The following is a 14141-nucleotide window of genomic DNA, read 5'->3' as shown; positions in this document are numbered from 1 at the left end:
TATCCTTTTTTCCTTTTTGATTGTAAAAAAAAAACAGGTTGCAGTATCACTTTAACCCCAGCAGGGGGGAGCAACAGGCAGACAGGAACCAGGACACACACACTGGCAGTGAAAAACCCCCATGCTCTTTTAATCTTTGTGCACAGCTGTAGTCAAAGTACCTCTCACTGATAAACCTCATTTCACTTACAAATGCAGCTCGACTCATTGCCCCCTGCCAACATAAAACACACTTAGGGCACTGCCAGTGTTCTGCATTTAAATATTTTGTTTCTTCCCACCATACAATTATGGTGGTGTGTGTGTGCTTCTGTGAATACCTGTGATACCATCTCTGTTTGACAAGTATGGGCTTGATGTGCACATTCTTTGACATGCTGGAGCAGTTCTTCCGCCCCCCAGGCACAACTCCTGCCCACCTTTTACAGCTAATCCCCACATGTCAAGACCTTATGCATCCTGTAAGCTGCTGCTTGCTTACTTACCCTTGTCTCTCACTGAAACCTTGTGCTTTTCTCTGTGTAATACGATCACCTCGTTTCCTGCTTCACACCCCTTTACACTCTTGTGATCCACTGCAATCATTCTGCTTTCAGCGTCGCAGCACTGGCTGCCACTTGTTTCACCATAGAAAACTTCACCCAAGTAAAAATAATAGCAATTTGTTGAAATAAGCTTATACTGTGTGGGTGGGTAGCAAGGCAAGCTGTGCAAATTAGCCTTTTTTAAAGCAAATGGCCTGCTTCACATTCAAACAGTAACATGGTCTTGTATGAACTTCCCCAGTTTGAAAGAGCAACGTTTTTGCAGCATCCACCTGCTTTTTAATGTTTTTTCGCAATACATTCAAATCGTCATCTGTTATCAAGAAATAATGTCAGACTATGCCTTCAATGTGTCATGTGTTTAAGTATATTATGAATTCAGAGAAAACACAGAAACCATAAAAAAAAACTAGAAAATCCGATAAGTCAATCTCCCTTTTGTCCACTTTTATTATACTGAGACTGACTGAGCGATTGTGAGACTCATGAGAATTCAACCCTACTTGTCCCAGAGGGATTCCCCTTCATATATTTACTGTCAGTGTTTGGAGTGCGGTCAGGCCTTCAGTCCTCCCTTAGGTTTGTAGAAGGGCCTGTGCTGTAGGATGGAGAAAATGTACATTCTCAGCAATAGATCTCTCCTTTTCTCCCTCTGGTAGTGCTCACTCCCCCGACAGCTTCTATCTTTTTTCTCTCTTCTTCTCCTCTGTGTTCACTCACCACACCAGACCATCATTAATTATCATTAAGCCCTGTTTGCTCTGAGCAGGAGTTTCTCCCACATCTCCCTCTGGCAGACTTTCTCACAGTTTGTTGTTGTGTTTCACAAGATTCAGAAAATAACTGTTAACCCCATCTGCTTTGTTTACTTCGTAATGTATCTAAATGACTGATGGCTTTTATAGGGAGTTAACCACCTCCACATAATAAATGAAGATACACAAGCCAGACATACAAACCTGCCTTCACGTCTGCCTCTCTTGTTAATTGGAATTGTAATGTTTGATATGAGCCAAATGGGATTTCAAATGGCCATTACTGAGGTTGACCAGTTCTCTGCTTTTTATCTCTCCCTGCATGTGACCAACGCATATCATCTGTTCCTCAGAAGGAAGTGTGTTCTCTTTGGATCTCATTAGTCCAGTCACCCCCCCCTCCCATAAAAACCCAGTAGCAGAAAGCCTGGAGCATTTTTGTCTGCTAATGAGACCCATCCAGATGCTCCCAGCTCATCATGGCAAATAGATCAAAACAACCCGACCAGACCCTTTTTACCGCTGCCCCCTGACCCCACCAAAAAAAAACAGTCTGCTTGTAAGACCTTTGGCCTTAATCCATACTGTGTTTACCGTCTTGTGTAATAATTGCACACCCGGGCATTTATTGCAAGTGTAACTTCACTGCTGCATTTCTTTGGCATGTTAATAAGTTACTGCCGGAAGAAAGCGGAAACCCTGCCTGTAATTAATTACCCATAGATAACTTCAAAAGTAAACACATTTTCTTTTAATGCGTAGTCTGCTGATGGTTTCTTAGTGTGCATTAATTATTTACTATTGTAATAATAATTACTTTATTATTGTATAGATGACGTAGCACAGCCTTGAGGATCTTAAAAGCTGTTAATAATGGTTCTGATATTATTTTTCTTTAGTGATGGAGACAGTGATTGGAGTCCCAAAACTATTTCAAATGTTAATTTTTCTAGAGTGCACCTTTATATGAAGGTGGAGAAATGAAATGACCATTTTTAACATTTAAAGCAAATGTGAAGAGTTTTGAGCTGGTTATGGAACAGACTGAAACGAATATGGATGCCTCCAAGTAACCTACAAAGGCAAACAAGATCACAAGTGATGGGATTGATAATTTGTATGTTGTCATTTTGAATACCTTCAACCGCTTCCGCTGGTTAGGTGTCAAAGTTTTGCACTACAAACAGCCCCATTGACCTTTCCCACAGCAATGATTCATAGCGAGAGAAACATTGACTGTTTAGGAACAGCAGAAAACATTATTTACAAATGTAGAGGACAAATTCAGCAATGAGATAGACGTATTGCTTTATCCATGAGAGGCACTGAAATCAGTGCAAACTGAAAGCTCCTCACAGGAGCCTTTAAGAGACTTTTCTTTTTATTCAGTGGTGCTAGAAATGATTTAATATTTCCGTTCCTAATCTAGTCAGACATAATAGTGCTTTTCTATAATTGTTTTAATTTAGGTAATGACTCTCGTCCACCCCCACCTTTACCAACCATCTGCCTGATAAACAGACACACACACACACACACACACACACACACACACACACAAGTTCACCGTTTCAAATCTTGTTGAGGCAGGAGGGAGCTTGTTATGTTTCTAAGACTGACTCAACAACTTCCTTCCTGTCTCAACGCCTTATAGAGAGGCAGACTCTGTGTGCAGAAAAATTAAATATAGAGAGCAGGTGTTATCTCGGAGAGTGAAAGAAATGAGATGAAACCACACGGCGAGAAAACAGGATAAGAGGACGCAATCTGATGGGGAGTGTCATGATATACCTTCTTGGCAGGCCACACCCCGCTGCTCAGTGGAATTAAGGTGGAGTTGAGTAATCCGCCTCTAGCTACACTGACTAAAGAACTCTAATGGTTTAGTCCACCTCTGCACCTCGTCCCTCCTCCCATCCCTCCGCCGTGGTCCTCCTTTGTGCTCCTCCCTCAAACACACCTTATGCAAATGCATCTATGTTCAGACGGCACAGCAGGCTTTGTTTACACAGCTATCCGACCACAGCCGGTTAGCCTCCTCTGCTGCGCTCTGCTCCAGCAAATGCGTGTTCAGAGTTGGAAGGGAAGGCATAGCCAGTATTGTGTTGCTATAACCACAAGGGAGTGCAACCAAAAGCTTTTACTTTGTGCTGTGGCGAGATTTTCACAGGAGGAGGTGAAAGAGGAGAACATTTTGTTCTTATGTTTTGTTTGAAATAATTTTTTTTTTTTTTTTTGGAAAAAAAAAAAAAAAAAACCTCCACCCGGGCTTTCTCTGCTGTGTTTTCATTGGACAAGGTGGGACATACAGTGAATGAAGAAAAGAGTAGGCGCCAACACTACACCACTGAGGCAATCTAGGAGAGGAGGATAGACCAAGGCTTTTTGGATTTAACTTTTTTTTTCTCTCGTTCTGTTGGGTCGGACACTTTTTTTTTTTTTGTGGGAACTGTTGCTTTTGCTGTGCTATGCAGGAGATCTCCCATTCATTCTGTATCTGAGAGGAATATTTAGGAGAAATCCAAAGCAAAGGCCATGGAGTGGGACCACAGGGACAGAGAGCCCTGCTTGTCCCCAGCAGCGTTTGTTAATCAGGTGCAATACTCCAACATCTTGGAAGGAAGGTTTAAACAGCTGCAAGGTAAGAGTCAAAGTTCCACGTCGATTTAGTAGAAAGGAGACATTTCTGTCAGATAAAAGAGAGTAGAAAACGTTTCTCTAATGGTTTGTTTAGATAAGATATTTGAATACGCAGTTGTCGCGACGTCAAGGATGAGTGATTGTTCTTCTGCCTCCTGTAACGACGACTTTCAGGAGGTATTGTCAATACTTTCCTCTAGTGAGCGATGAAACCTTCCCTAACACAAATGTGCTTTAAAAAATCAATTCTGTCATGAGCTGGAGCTCTACTGGTTGTCCTACAGAATATGTTCAGTTGTAAATAAGTCTCCAAATAGCTCAGCATTTTCCTGGCTTGAGTGGCTACCTGTTAGAGACTGAAGACCCCCCCCCCCCCCTCGCCTCCCAATCCGGTACTATTTCAGAGCTTAATGTGGAGAGAGTCGAGGAGAGCCATAGTAGACGCTCAGTAGGCTTCAGCTCAGCTCTAAAGCAGGCCAGCAGTCTGGCACCTGATCACTGGGCCACCTGTCCTTCTTATCTCATTACAATGCACAGCTCTGTCTCTGGCTAAAGCCTGTAAGGTCTGTGACGTTGCTGCAAAGTGAAATCACAGAGGACTGTGGTTTAACATGCCGCCTTGGAAAAGATGGAATAGAAACTCAAGTTTAACCCAAAACTTCAATGATTAACTTAAATGGAACTTCGTCAACTTCCTGCACCTCGTGTCGAAAAACTGAGTTTTTAACTTGCATGTTTTTAATACAGTCAAAAAGGTCAAGAATGTAGGATGAATTTTACATCCATTTTATTTTGTGACAGCTCTCGTTTGAACAACTTTATAGACGTCTTGCATTATGAAACGGCCCGTCCTTATGAGTTTTAGGCCCTTTGGTAACAGGCCACATGATAAGGTATTTGCAGTACCTGAGTGCTCGTGCTTTAGTGTATGAAACTGGCATGTCAGTCACCGGTGTGCATGAGGATTGCAGTGTTTTGCGAGCATCCGGTCCCTCCCTGGTTTTTTGTCTGGAAAAGAGTTGTCTTGAGTGTACTTGTGGGGCAAGTCTACTCTCTCTGCATGTTTGACATTCCATAAATGGACAAACAAATTTTCACCTCCTGTATTATGTTTAATCTTCATTGCCACCGAGGAAAAGGCACATTTGCTCAAGACATGTGTATGTACAGTATGTCACATCTGTGAAGTGATGCCTAAGTAATAAAGTCTCCTGACAGCCCCAACACTCCTTACTTGACTCCTTCACTTAAGAAATTGTATCTGTTTCTTCTTCTTCTTTAAGACTTGCATCATTGTCACGATCAATGATGCAGCCTCATGCAGAAAGAACTTCAGTCAACGGTTCATGTATTCTTGTCTTTCTAACTTGTCAGGCGAGGTAACCTTTACCACACTGTGTAATTTTGGGGGGGGCAGATATCTGTCACCTAAATTGTGCTGACAGGTCTTAAAACCACTTCCTTACAACACGAGGGTTGTGAAATAAGCTGTAGAAGTATGAATATTAACAAGACAAATTGAATTCAACATAACAGATGCACAGGGTTACATGTCTCTTGGTTTGGTTATTTCTGAGCACGGTTAGACTCTTGGTCGAGTTTACTGTTAATGTACTCCTGCACACACATACTCAGACACGAAAAAACACAGTTGGCAACACTCACTTGTATTTCCAGTTTGTCTACCCCTGAGGCTCATTCCTTGTGTCACTCCCTCCCTCCCCGTGCTATATGATGATAGCAGCAGGATTGACAGATCAATACATGTGCATATAAATAGTTTGGCGTCATTACCTGCACTTTAGACAAATGGAATCAATTTAAAAGTTGGGCTTGCTTTAATTTGAAATTGTTGTCATCTTTTTTCCTCCAGGTTGGTGCTTTCCAACTTTTCAAAAAGCAAAAAGCCATAGTTCACTTCCATGTAAAATTGAAACATCTTCACTGAGGGATGGAAGTAGAAAATGGGGGGGGAAAACAGAATTGTAGGTCCTCTTCCAGCCATGAAAGCGCCGTACACATCTTTTGTTACGTGACTCATTGGTAAATGATATCTAACTGGTAAAGAATGAACCTCGGTAACTAAATAACTACTGCCAAGGGGGACAGGTTTAATGAAACACTGGCCCACATGGGTAGATTGAAGTGAGAGAGAAAAAGGCGTTATCTGTGTGCAATGGAACAGGCTCTATTGGCAGATGGAGGGACAGTTGCTGCCTTTTTAATAGCTTTTTTTTTTTTTTTATTGGCTCACCCCCACATCATACCCATGAAATCATTCATGACCAATTAAGGGAGCATATACATTATTGCAAAGCCTGGAATAACTGTCTGCGCATTATATTATGCAATCATTCTGTCTCAAGAGAAAAAAAAAACCGCTATGGACTTCAAATGACTTTCTACTTCACATTTTGCTGTAGTATTGATTCTGGCACCAGGTACTACAGTGTGTCAGTTTGGACTTGCAGATCCTCATCCAAGGGTCACTCACCGGGCCCCTTACACCCTCTGAGGCAACCACTGCTGCCTTCAGTTCGGACTGGCACTCTGCAGGCATTAGCAGTGTGACTGTTCAAATAGAACGACAAAGCTAGAAGGCTTTTTTGTTTGCCTTCTAGGCCTTAAAACACACAAACAGGAAAAAAAAAAGAAAAAAGAAAAGTGAAAAGCTGTCCAAATAAAGTCTGCAACTTAAAATTCTCTTTTTGTACGGAGTTGACTGATTTCTAGCTTCAGTGCTTAAATGTGTAATGTCTCTCCACCTCAACAGTCTCGTCTCCCTCGTGTATTCTGATATCTTCGCTTGTTAAATAAAACGTCATCTTTTTTTCTGCTCAGTGAACGCTAAGCCATCTGGGTCAGAAGTATTTTTTCTGATCTAATAATTTATTTAAGGATATGAATTGAGACTGGAAGAGATAAACGTCACATTTTGGTCAGGTTTCAAGACCAGTAGCACACTATGAATTGAACGTTGAAACTTAATATTTCTAACACTCTTAGTGAAAGCTCGGTCTCCTGTGGCCTGCAGCTGTAACTCAGAGTCACATTACCTTAGTGAGGAGGGTTCACCAAACGTATACACACACAAACTCTCACACACACACTCAAAATGCTTTTTTGTTTGTTCGGTTTTTACCAATATTGACGCTGTCCTGCGAGAAGGGCTAACAACAAAGTGCAGTTTTGGAGGCTTTAGGATAATTATAGTGTTGTTGACATTTCACACCCTGTTTGTGTGCAGATGTTGTGGCTGTTAGGTGCCTGCTTCCGGGCTCCATTCTCACGGGGTTGGCCTTGGCCATTCCCCCCCCCCCCCCCCCCCCCCCTCTCCTATCTCCCCCCGTTATCAGCCTCAGCTGCAGGTGGTGCAGAGGGCCATGACCTGAAGGGCATGTGCAGTGCCTCTTCACTGCCTGCAGAAAGGGGAAGAAGAGGGTATCGTAAGAGAGTTCCCTGTCTTATTCACGCCGTCAGGTCTTTGTCATTGAATTTTACAAACCTGTTAGAGTTGGGCAATACACAGTGTCTTGCTATACTTGAGGCCTCAAACTGTTGAAAGCGTAAAAATAACTCATGCCACATGTGGCAAGGCGTCAGTTTCACCACAGGCCTACTTTCAAAGTCGTGCGCGTAAAAGGAGGGCAGTTCCGCTTCTCTGCTTCTGTTGGGAGGAAAGCTTGTGCATCTATATGAGCAGGTTTGCTGACTTTTTAATGGGGCCGAGTCGGTGCAAAACAATATCATTGGACAGATGATATGCACAAATGCCAATTAGAACTCATCAGAGGGTTGTGCCAAGAGCAGATCTTCCAGTTTCCAAATCGGTTGACTTCATAAAACTTCTATGAAAATGAAGCAAGTATAAACTCTGGAATTCAGTAATTGATAAATTGTTGAAATAATTCAAAAAATGAATAAAAAAAGAAATAAAAAAAACCTCTGTTTGGCCCTTTTTGTTGCCATTCTTCAAATTGCCTTTTCGGTCCCCAAGGGAAAAAACGAATAGTATGAGTGTTCTTTTAGTCATGTGCAGGCAGTTGGAGAAGGAACAGTTTAGCTTTAAGTACAGAGTACATCATGTATCTTTTTTTTCCCCTCCTGTTGCTGAAACATATTAACAAATACCAACTCCTCCTCCAACCACTCTGACATGGTTTGTCCTCATTTTTTGCATTGCTCATGGACCCCATGACGCGTCACACCAGCCATATAGCTGACTCTCTGCTCAAAACCACCCGCTGATGTCAATAGAGAAATGTAATCACCAGTCACAACGCTTACAAGCAGCTTTTGACTGTCTGAGTTTGGTCACTACTGTACTTGTTGAATACCTCATGAAGACAAATAACAAACTGAAACTCAAGACGTCAAGGTATTCTTCTCATGATAGCCTTGACTCTGCTCTGTAATCTCAAACAGCAGAAGATGATGGTGCAGAGTCTGATGCTTACTTTTTAGTTCCAGTTGGGAAGATTCATGCGAGCTGAAGTAAAGTCCGATTGTGGCACTACTATACTCAAAATCAAGAGTAAATCTTTCGGTCATGCTTGAATTGACTAAAAATTCTTGAGTGTGCTTTAGGAAGGGAAGACCTTTTTTGTGCGTTCTGTATTGTTTGCAGAATGTTTATTGTTGTTTACACTAGTTTGTTGTTAACACATTTTCGGTTCAGTTTTGTACGGCAAAAGCGACTTCATTTGTATGAATGCAGTAATAAAGTCTAGATGTCTTTTTATTTAAGCAAATTAGATTGAATTGAAATATACCAGACTTGCCTAAATCTAACTTGAATCGTAATTTCAAACCATAACAAAAATTATAAATTGAAGTTAAGTCTACAGTATGTTATATTATTATATAACGTTTAGTTAAAAATCAGTCAAACTCTGTTTATGTAGCTCCTTGGCGACAAATCCAATTGTGGAATAGTGCTTCATGAAGAAACTGAATAGTGATTGACAAAAGATGTATGTTTAAAAAAAGGATTAAGAAGCTAAAATTTGATCATTAATCAATATTAAATTGAAATGTTTCTTTGTATAAATGTGTGACCGATCTGTTTCTTTGGGCGCCCTCTGTGGCACAACACTTGTAGTTTTACTCATTTTCTCAATTAAAAAAAAAAGATATATTTAGTAGTAAAATATGAGAGTAAAGTCCCCGTACCTTTTTTCATATTTTACACTCAAGCCTCCGTGCTAAACAACAGCAGCACTGACTTCCGACTCCCTGTACCCTTTGGCACAGAACCATAATCTTGTCTGTGTGAGAATGTCCAAGGGAAGGTCATTAAATCAGATTAAAGCCAGCAGATTGATGGAAGTAGTTAACTCATTCTTTCTTAGGACGCGTTGACCAGAGGAACCTGTTACGCAAGAACAGGATTGGTGAGATACAGTAGGTCAGTACTTTACCAAGTCAAGGGCATTACAACCCTGCTAAAAAGGGAGCCAGGAATGCCTAGAAGGGAGAAAGGTGTGATCTGTGCAGAACATGAAACAAGATTAAAATTGTTTGCAGCACTAAATGATTACCAACCAGCCCATGCTTAGTCCTGTACTGTTTTCTCTCTATAGTTTCTGTAGTTTAATGCTCAGGGAAATGAAAAGTGGACAAAATCTGCAATATGCATTTGTTGCCACTGTGTGAAGTGCTTACTATGGTGAGCTATTTAAGGATGCAGTCACTCCTTGTCCTCTGTGCTGGACTGATGCCACTGAGAGCCAAAGTGCAGTGTCATGCAACACAGTAGAGAAACACAGGATTCAATGTGAAGATGGTGAACAACATTGGAAACCTGCCTTCAGCAAGTGGAAAATGAAAAGCAGCATCCATCTATTCCTCCTCCACTAATACTTCTTGTTGCCTCTGTGATGGACAAACGGATGATTTCAGTGTGAGGGCACAGTCAGTGGTTAAGGAGCCATGCTGACATCGCTTATGTGTTTCCCACACACAGACAATATTCAGGCCTGCTGCCTACGTATATTTATGGCTGCCGAAGTATACCTTTTTTTTATTTTTTAAATTTGTATTTATACATACAAATTGCCAGATGCAAGAGAGATAGAGGTCTGTTGAAAGTACGCCCCTCCAGTAAATGCACCGTTGAGGTGCGACCGCTTATTTTAAAGCTGCAGCTTCTTATGCCGTCGTTTTAATATTTTTCTGCAGAAACATTTCAAAATGCAAGTAATGTTATTTGAGCGTCTCTAACATACTGCTAATGAATGATGCAGGGCGTACAGCCACTGTGTAAGAAAGTGCAGGTGTTGTGTGTTCACAAATGAAAATAAAATAGAGAATAAATTACTGTTAAACCGAATATTAAAATATAACTTTAAAAAAAGCCCCTCACCATCTCCATCACCCAGGTACAGCGTCATTCTGTTGGAGACACTGCTTGTTGTTGTGGGCATCTTCTGCTTTTTGTCTTACCACACAAGAATATCTCTATCAATGAGGTGAAATTAAATGTAAAGGTAAATATAGAAATATATATATATATATATATAGATAGATAGATACTGACTGTTCGGGACATAATCCTCAATTAGTGATGATCAACAAACTCTGGAGTTGCTGAGAGCTGATTAAGAGTTTGATGCCTCTGCGTTTATTCTCAGTCTCACTCCAACTTCATTCATTGTTAAATAATGAAAACATGTTGTGTATTAACACAGAACTAGAGGAGTCCAGAGCCACCAAGGCAGCAGTTCGTCTATGACTTCATGCTACCTTAGCTGGCTGCAAGAAGAACAGGTTGGCGACTCAGTGGCAGAACGGCAACGCCTAGTCTTAATCTAATTACAATCTATGCCAGCAGGACACCTTCCACTCAAACAACATTCTGCACACTGTCCGATATGTCATAAGCCTCTGTGGGCTTTCTAAAATAGTTAACCATTGCATAATGGTAGGACCTGCATGACAGTACAGTTTGAACATGTTTGCAAATTTAAGTTGTACACTCAGCAAAATGGGAAAATGTATTTCACAATGACTGTATGTCGTCATGTGATCGAAATCCAGTTATTTTTCTTATATTATCGTATTATATTTCTGGCAGAAAAGGCAGCACTCTTCAAATATTAAATAACAAATTACAGAAAGGGAAACCAGGAAAGGCCTTTAGTATTGTCTTACACGTATTTCCTCGTTGTTAACTTTCTCTTGCAGTCACTCTTCTTCCCTTCTTCAAAATGGATTGACTGACTCTTGGTGAAGACAACCACTGAACTGGGTTAAGAAAAGGTCATTTTTACGCTAGGGAAGTCAAAATGGGAATCTGAGTGAACACTTGTAGAGGTGGGAAACAAAAGAATCGATTTTTCTATAAATCAAGATTCTTATCTTCTGAGATTTTAAATTGATTCATAACTTTCAAAAAATCGCAATGGGAGCAGCAAGATATTCAGCCAGTCTCACAGATTGACTGGAGTAGATCCTGAAGTATGTACTAACTCAAAAATAGACTTTCAATCATGAATCCAGAATCGTTATCGGGACCCAAAGAGTTGAAATCGCATCGTGAGACACCCAAAGATTCCCAGCTCTTAAACACTTGTGCACATATTTCATTATTTTCATAAAAGGATTGCTAAACTCTTAAAGTTAACCCACGACACAGCTCATGTACGGTAACTAAAGCCTTTCTTTTGTCATGGTTGTGATGGTGTTTTCTTCATAGATTTGCGTGAACTTTCTCCCACTGACTCGTTCATGGTCGCTGTACCTGTCTCCATTTTATCACCAAACATGAACTTAGCACCATATTTGCTCAGATTACCCTCAGATACTCATCGTTATCAACAGTACACAAGTTTGTTTGGTGGTTAAATATGAAAGGAGTGGTGAGCTAAATGTCATACCTCTTAACAATAGAGAGAGAGAGAGCACATGCTGAGCGTCCCTCCTCCCCCACCCTGACATATACTTTAAGCTCACTACCTGAGACAAACATGCTCAAAATGACTGGACATGCCCAAATATGCTTTTGAAACATTCAGTGATGCCTCTAACCACTAGTTCAGATCTGCCAAATAGTAAACAATGGAGGAAAACACTAACCACTTGTTTTTCTAGTTTACACACACACTCAAGTTCAGGAAGGACAAGAAGAGCTCCAGGACAGTTCAAAAACAGTCCTGAAGGCTCACTTCTATCAAACTGAAATGAGAATGATTTTCAATCTAATCCTAAAAAGCTTTAAAGGGTCGCACTGTGAGATATTACTGATAGTCCAGTTTTAAGAATTGTACGTGTTTAACGGCAGGAAAAAACACAGTTTTAAACACTTTTTTAAGAGTGGTACAAACGTGTGATCTGATGGATTACAGGCTTTGCAAAGTGTGTTTAAAAGGTAGTTTTATCACATCCCCCTAAAAATGACACATTGCATTAACATGTGGGGGAATTGTCCACATTTCATGGCAGGCATAAAAGCATGCAAGAGTTGTAAAATGTCAAACTAACAAGTAATTACAAGGCTGGCTCTCTAAAAGCTCCTGTTTTCGCTCCTTTTCTTTGGCTCTTCCTCTGTTGTGTAACAGTGTTGGCAGGCTCTGCAGGCATTTTGTGTGACGTGCGACTTAAGACATCTGACAACATAGAGGAGAAAACAATCCAGTCCCTTTATCTTTTCTTTCTCACCTTCGCCCATCGTGGTTGAAAATACACAAGCAGATTCTGAGCATTCATTCAGGTGAGTTAAAAAAAAAAAAAAGAAAGATCATGTAGATGTGGGCGTACAAACGTTACAGTTGACATTTCCTCCCATGCTCTAAAAACACAATATACAAATGTCACATTGTAAGTCCAAACAGCTGCACCGGTTTTGGCCCTTATCGACTGCGGCTGCAACTGATGATAGGTTTGTGTTTGCTTGCCATAATGAGCAAACACATCAGAGACCGGAGTCTGTGTTTGTCTTGTCCTGTGTTCTCGTTCAGTAGCCTTGTTATTAGCAGCACAGTGTGTGCAGGGAAGTAGCGTTTCTTCTTTTGGACCCCCTACTCACAGCAACACGGCCTCCTCGTCAGTGCTGGGTGCTGTCCCAACACGACCAGGCGTCAGGAGGAATGCAGATCCTCGACTTCACTGTACCTCGCCTGGCACAGTATCCTGTCGTTGCTGGTTCATTGAAGAACTCTAAATGACAAAGTGATTCTTTTAATGCTGGAATAATCATTTACTGTAGTACATGACGGAGTCGAGAAGAGACTCAAAGCGGGTTAAAGCAGAGTCTGTTCAAAGGATAATCGTATAAAATAATGACAAACAACACCCTTAATGTAATTAGAGGACTAACTAGGGCAAAAGAAATACAGGACTGTATGACCCATAGTGGCTGTTTCAGTGTGATGCCAAAACATGATTCTGTTTTCCTGTTGTCCTTGAGTCCCAGTAAACTATAATGATCACATTTCCTGGAGACCAGCAGGCTGATAGAAGAAGAAGAAAAAAAACGCCTGTTTCTGTCTCAGGTCCAGCCAACCCGAAAACACCTGAAGGCTGGGTCACCGTCTTTAACTTAACAGATCTTTGTACAGCCACCGATTCTCTGTCTTTAAAGGTTCTACTTTGGCCTTTTTCAGAGAGCCGTTCTGCAACAGCGCCGCAACGAAGCTCAGCTGTCATTACAGTTTTGTACATTCATATTGAGTCCTCAGCCGTAACAATTCATCAGGGCTTTTTCATGAAATGTATTCAATGGAATACACGTTTGCTTTTGCACCATTTACCTGTGATCCCTTGGTGTTTTTATGCACAGTAACCAAAGTCAAAAGTTCAATCTCTTTAAAGACAAACATATCCATGTCATGTGGCTGTGGCTTTAAAATATTTGTCTGTAATGCATGACCCTCCCAATTGTTACCGAGCACCCAAGCAGTAAAACGGCGAGGTACACGGTGAGCCGGATACTTTGGAGCTGCACATACAGAAATGCTGTTCTTAAGTTTCTTCTGCAGACAAGTGCAAACACAAATGTTGTAAGAACCAGTCATTCCTCAGCCTTGGTCGAGAACCTGCACCACAAAACAAATAATGAAATATAATAGTGTAATGTTTGTTTTCTTGCTGGTCAGTGCACTTCAGCAGATGGTGCTGTCGGGAAAAGTGCAACTAAAGCATTTTATGTCTGAGCAAGGATTACAACAAAACACATCTTTAAAAAAAATGTTTTTTTTTTGTC

At 41.0% G+C, this 14141-nt stretch overlaps 1 protein-coding gene across 5 annotated transcripts in view; it reads left to right on the top strand.

The window, feature by feature from the left end:
- The window catches only part of sptbn2 (spectrin, beta, non-erythrocytic 2), a 52674-nt gene that overhangs the window by 15144 nt on the left and 23389 nt on the right, over positions 1–14141 (top strand). The window contains exon 1 of one of the 5 annotated variants that reach the window (XM_061054709.1): positions 3316–3941. The exons of 3 other annotated variants lie outside the window; for them this stretch is intronic. In XM_061054709.1, the coding sequence (XP_060910692.1) occupies positions 3836–3941 (106 nt within the window). In that variant the 5' untranslated portion in view covers positions 3316–3835. Of the gene's footprint in view, positions 1–3315; positions 3942–14141 lie in introns of those variants that run through there. One more of the 5 variants, XM_061054711.1, reaches the window with a different exon arrangement.

Source organism: Labrus mixtus, chromosome 14 (genome assembly GCF_963584025.1).
Source record: "Labrus mixtus chromosome 14, fLabMix1.1, whole genome shotgun sequence".
NCBI lineage: Eukaryota > Metazoa > Chordata > Actinopteri > Labriformes > Labridae > Labrus > Labrus mixtus.
The sequence above is the reverse complement of the archived record's forward strand: the minus strand, read 5'-3'. Positions and strand labels throughout refer to the sequence as shown.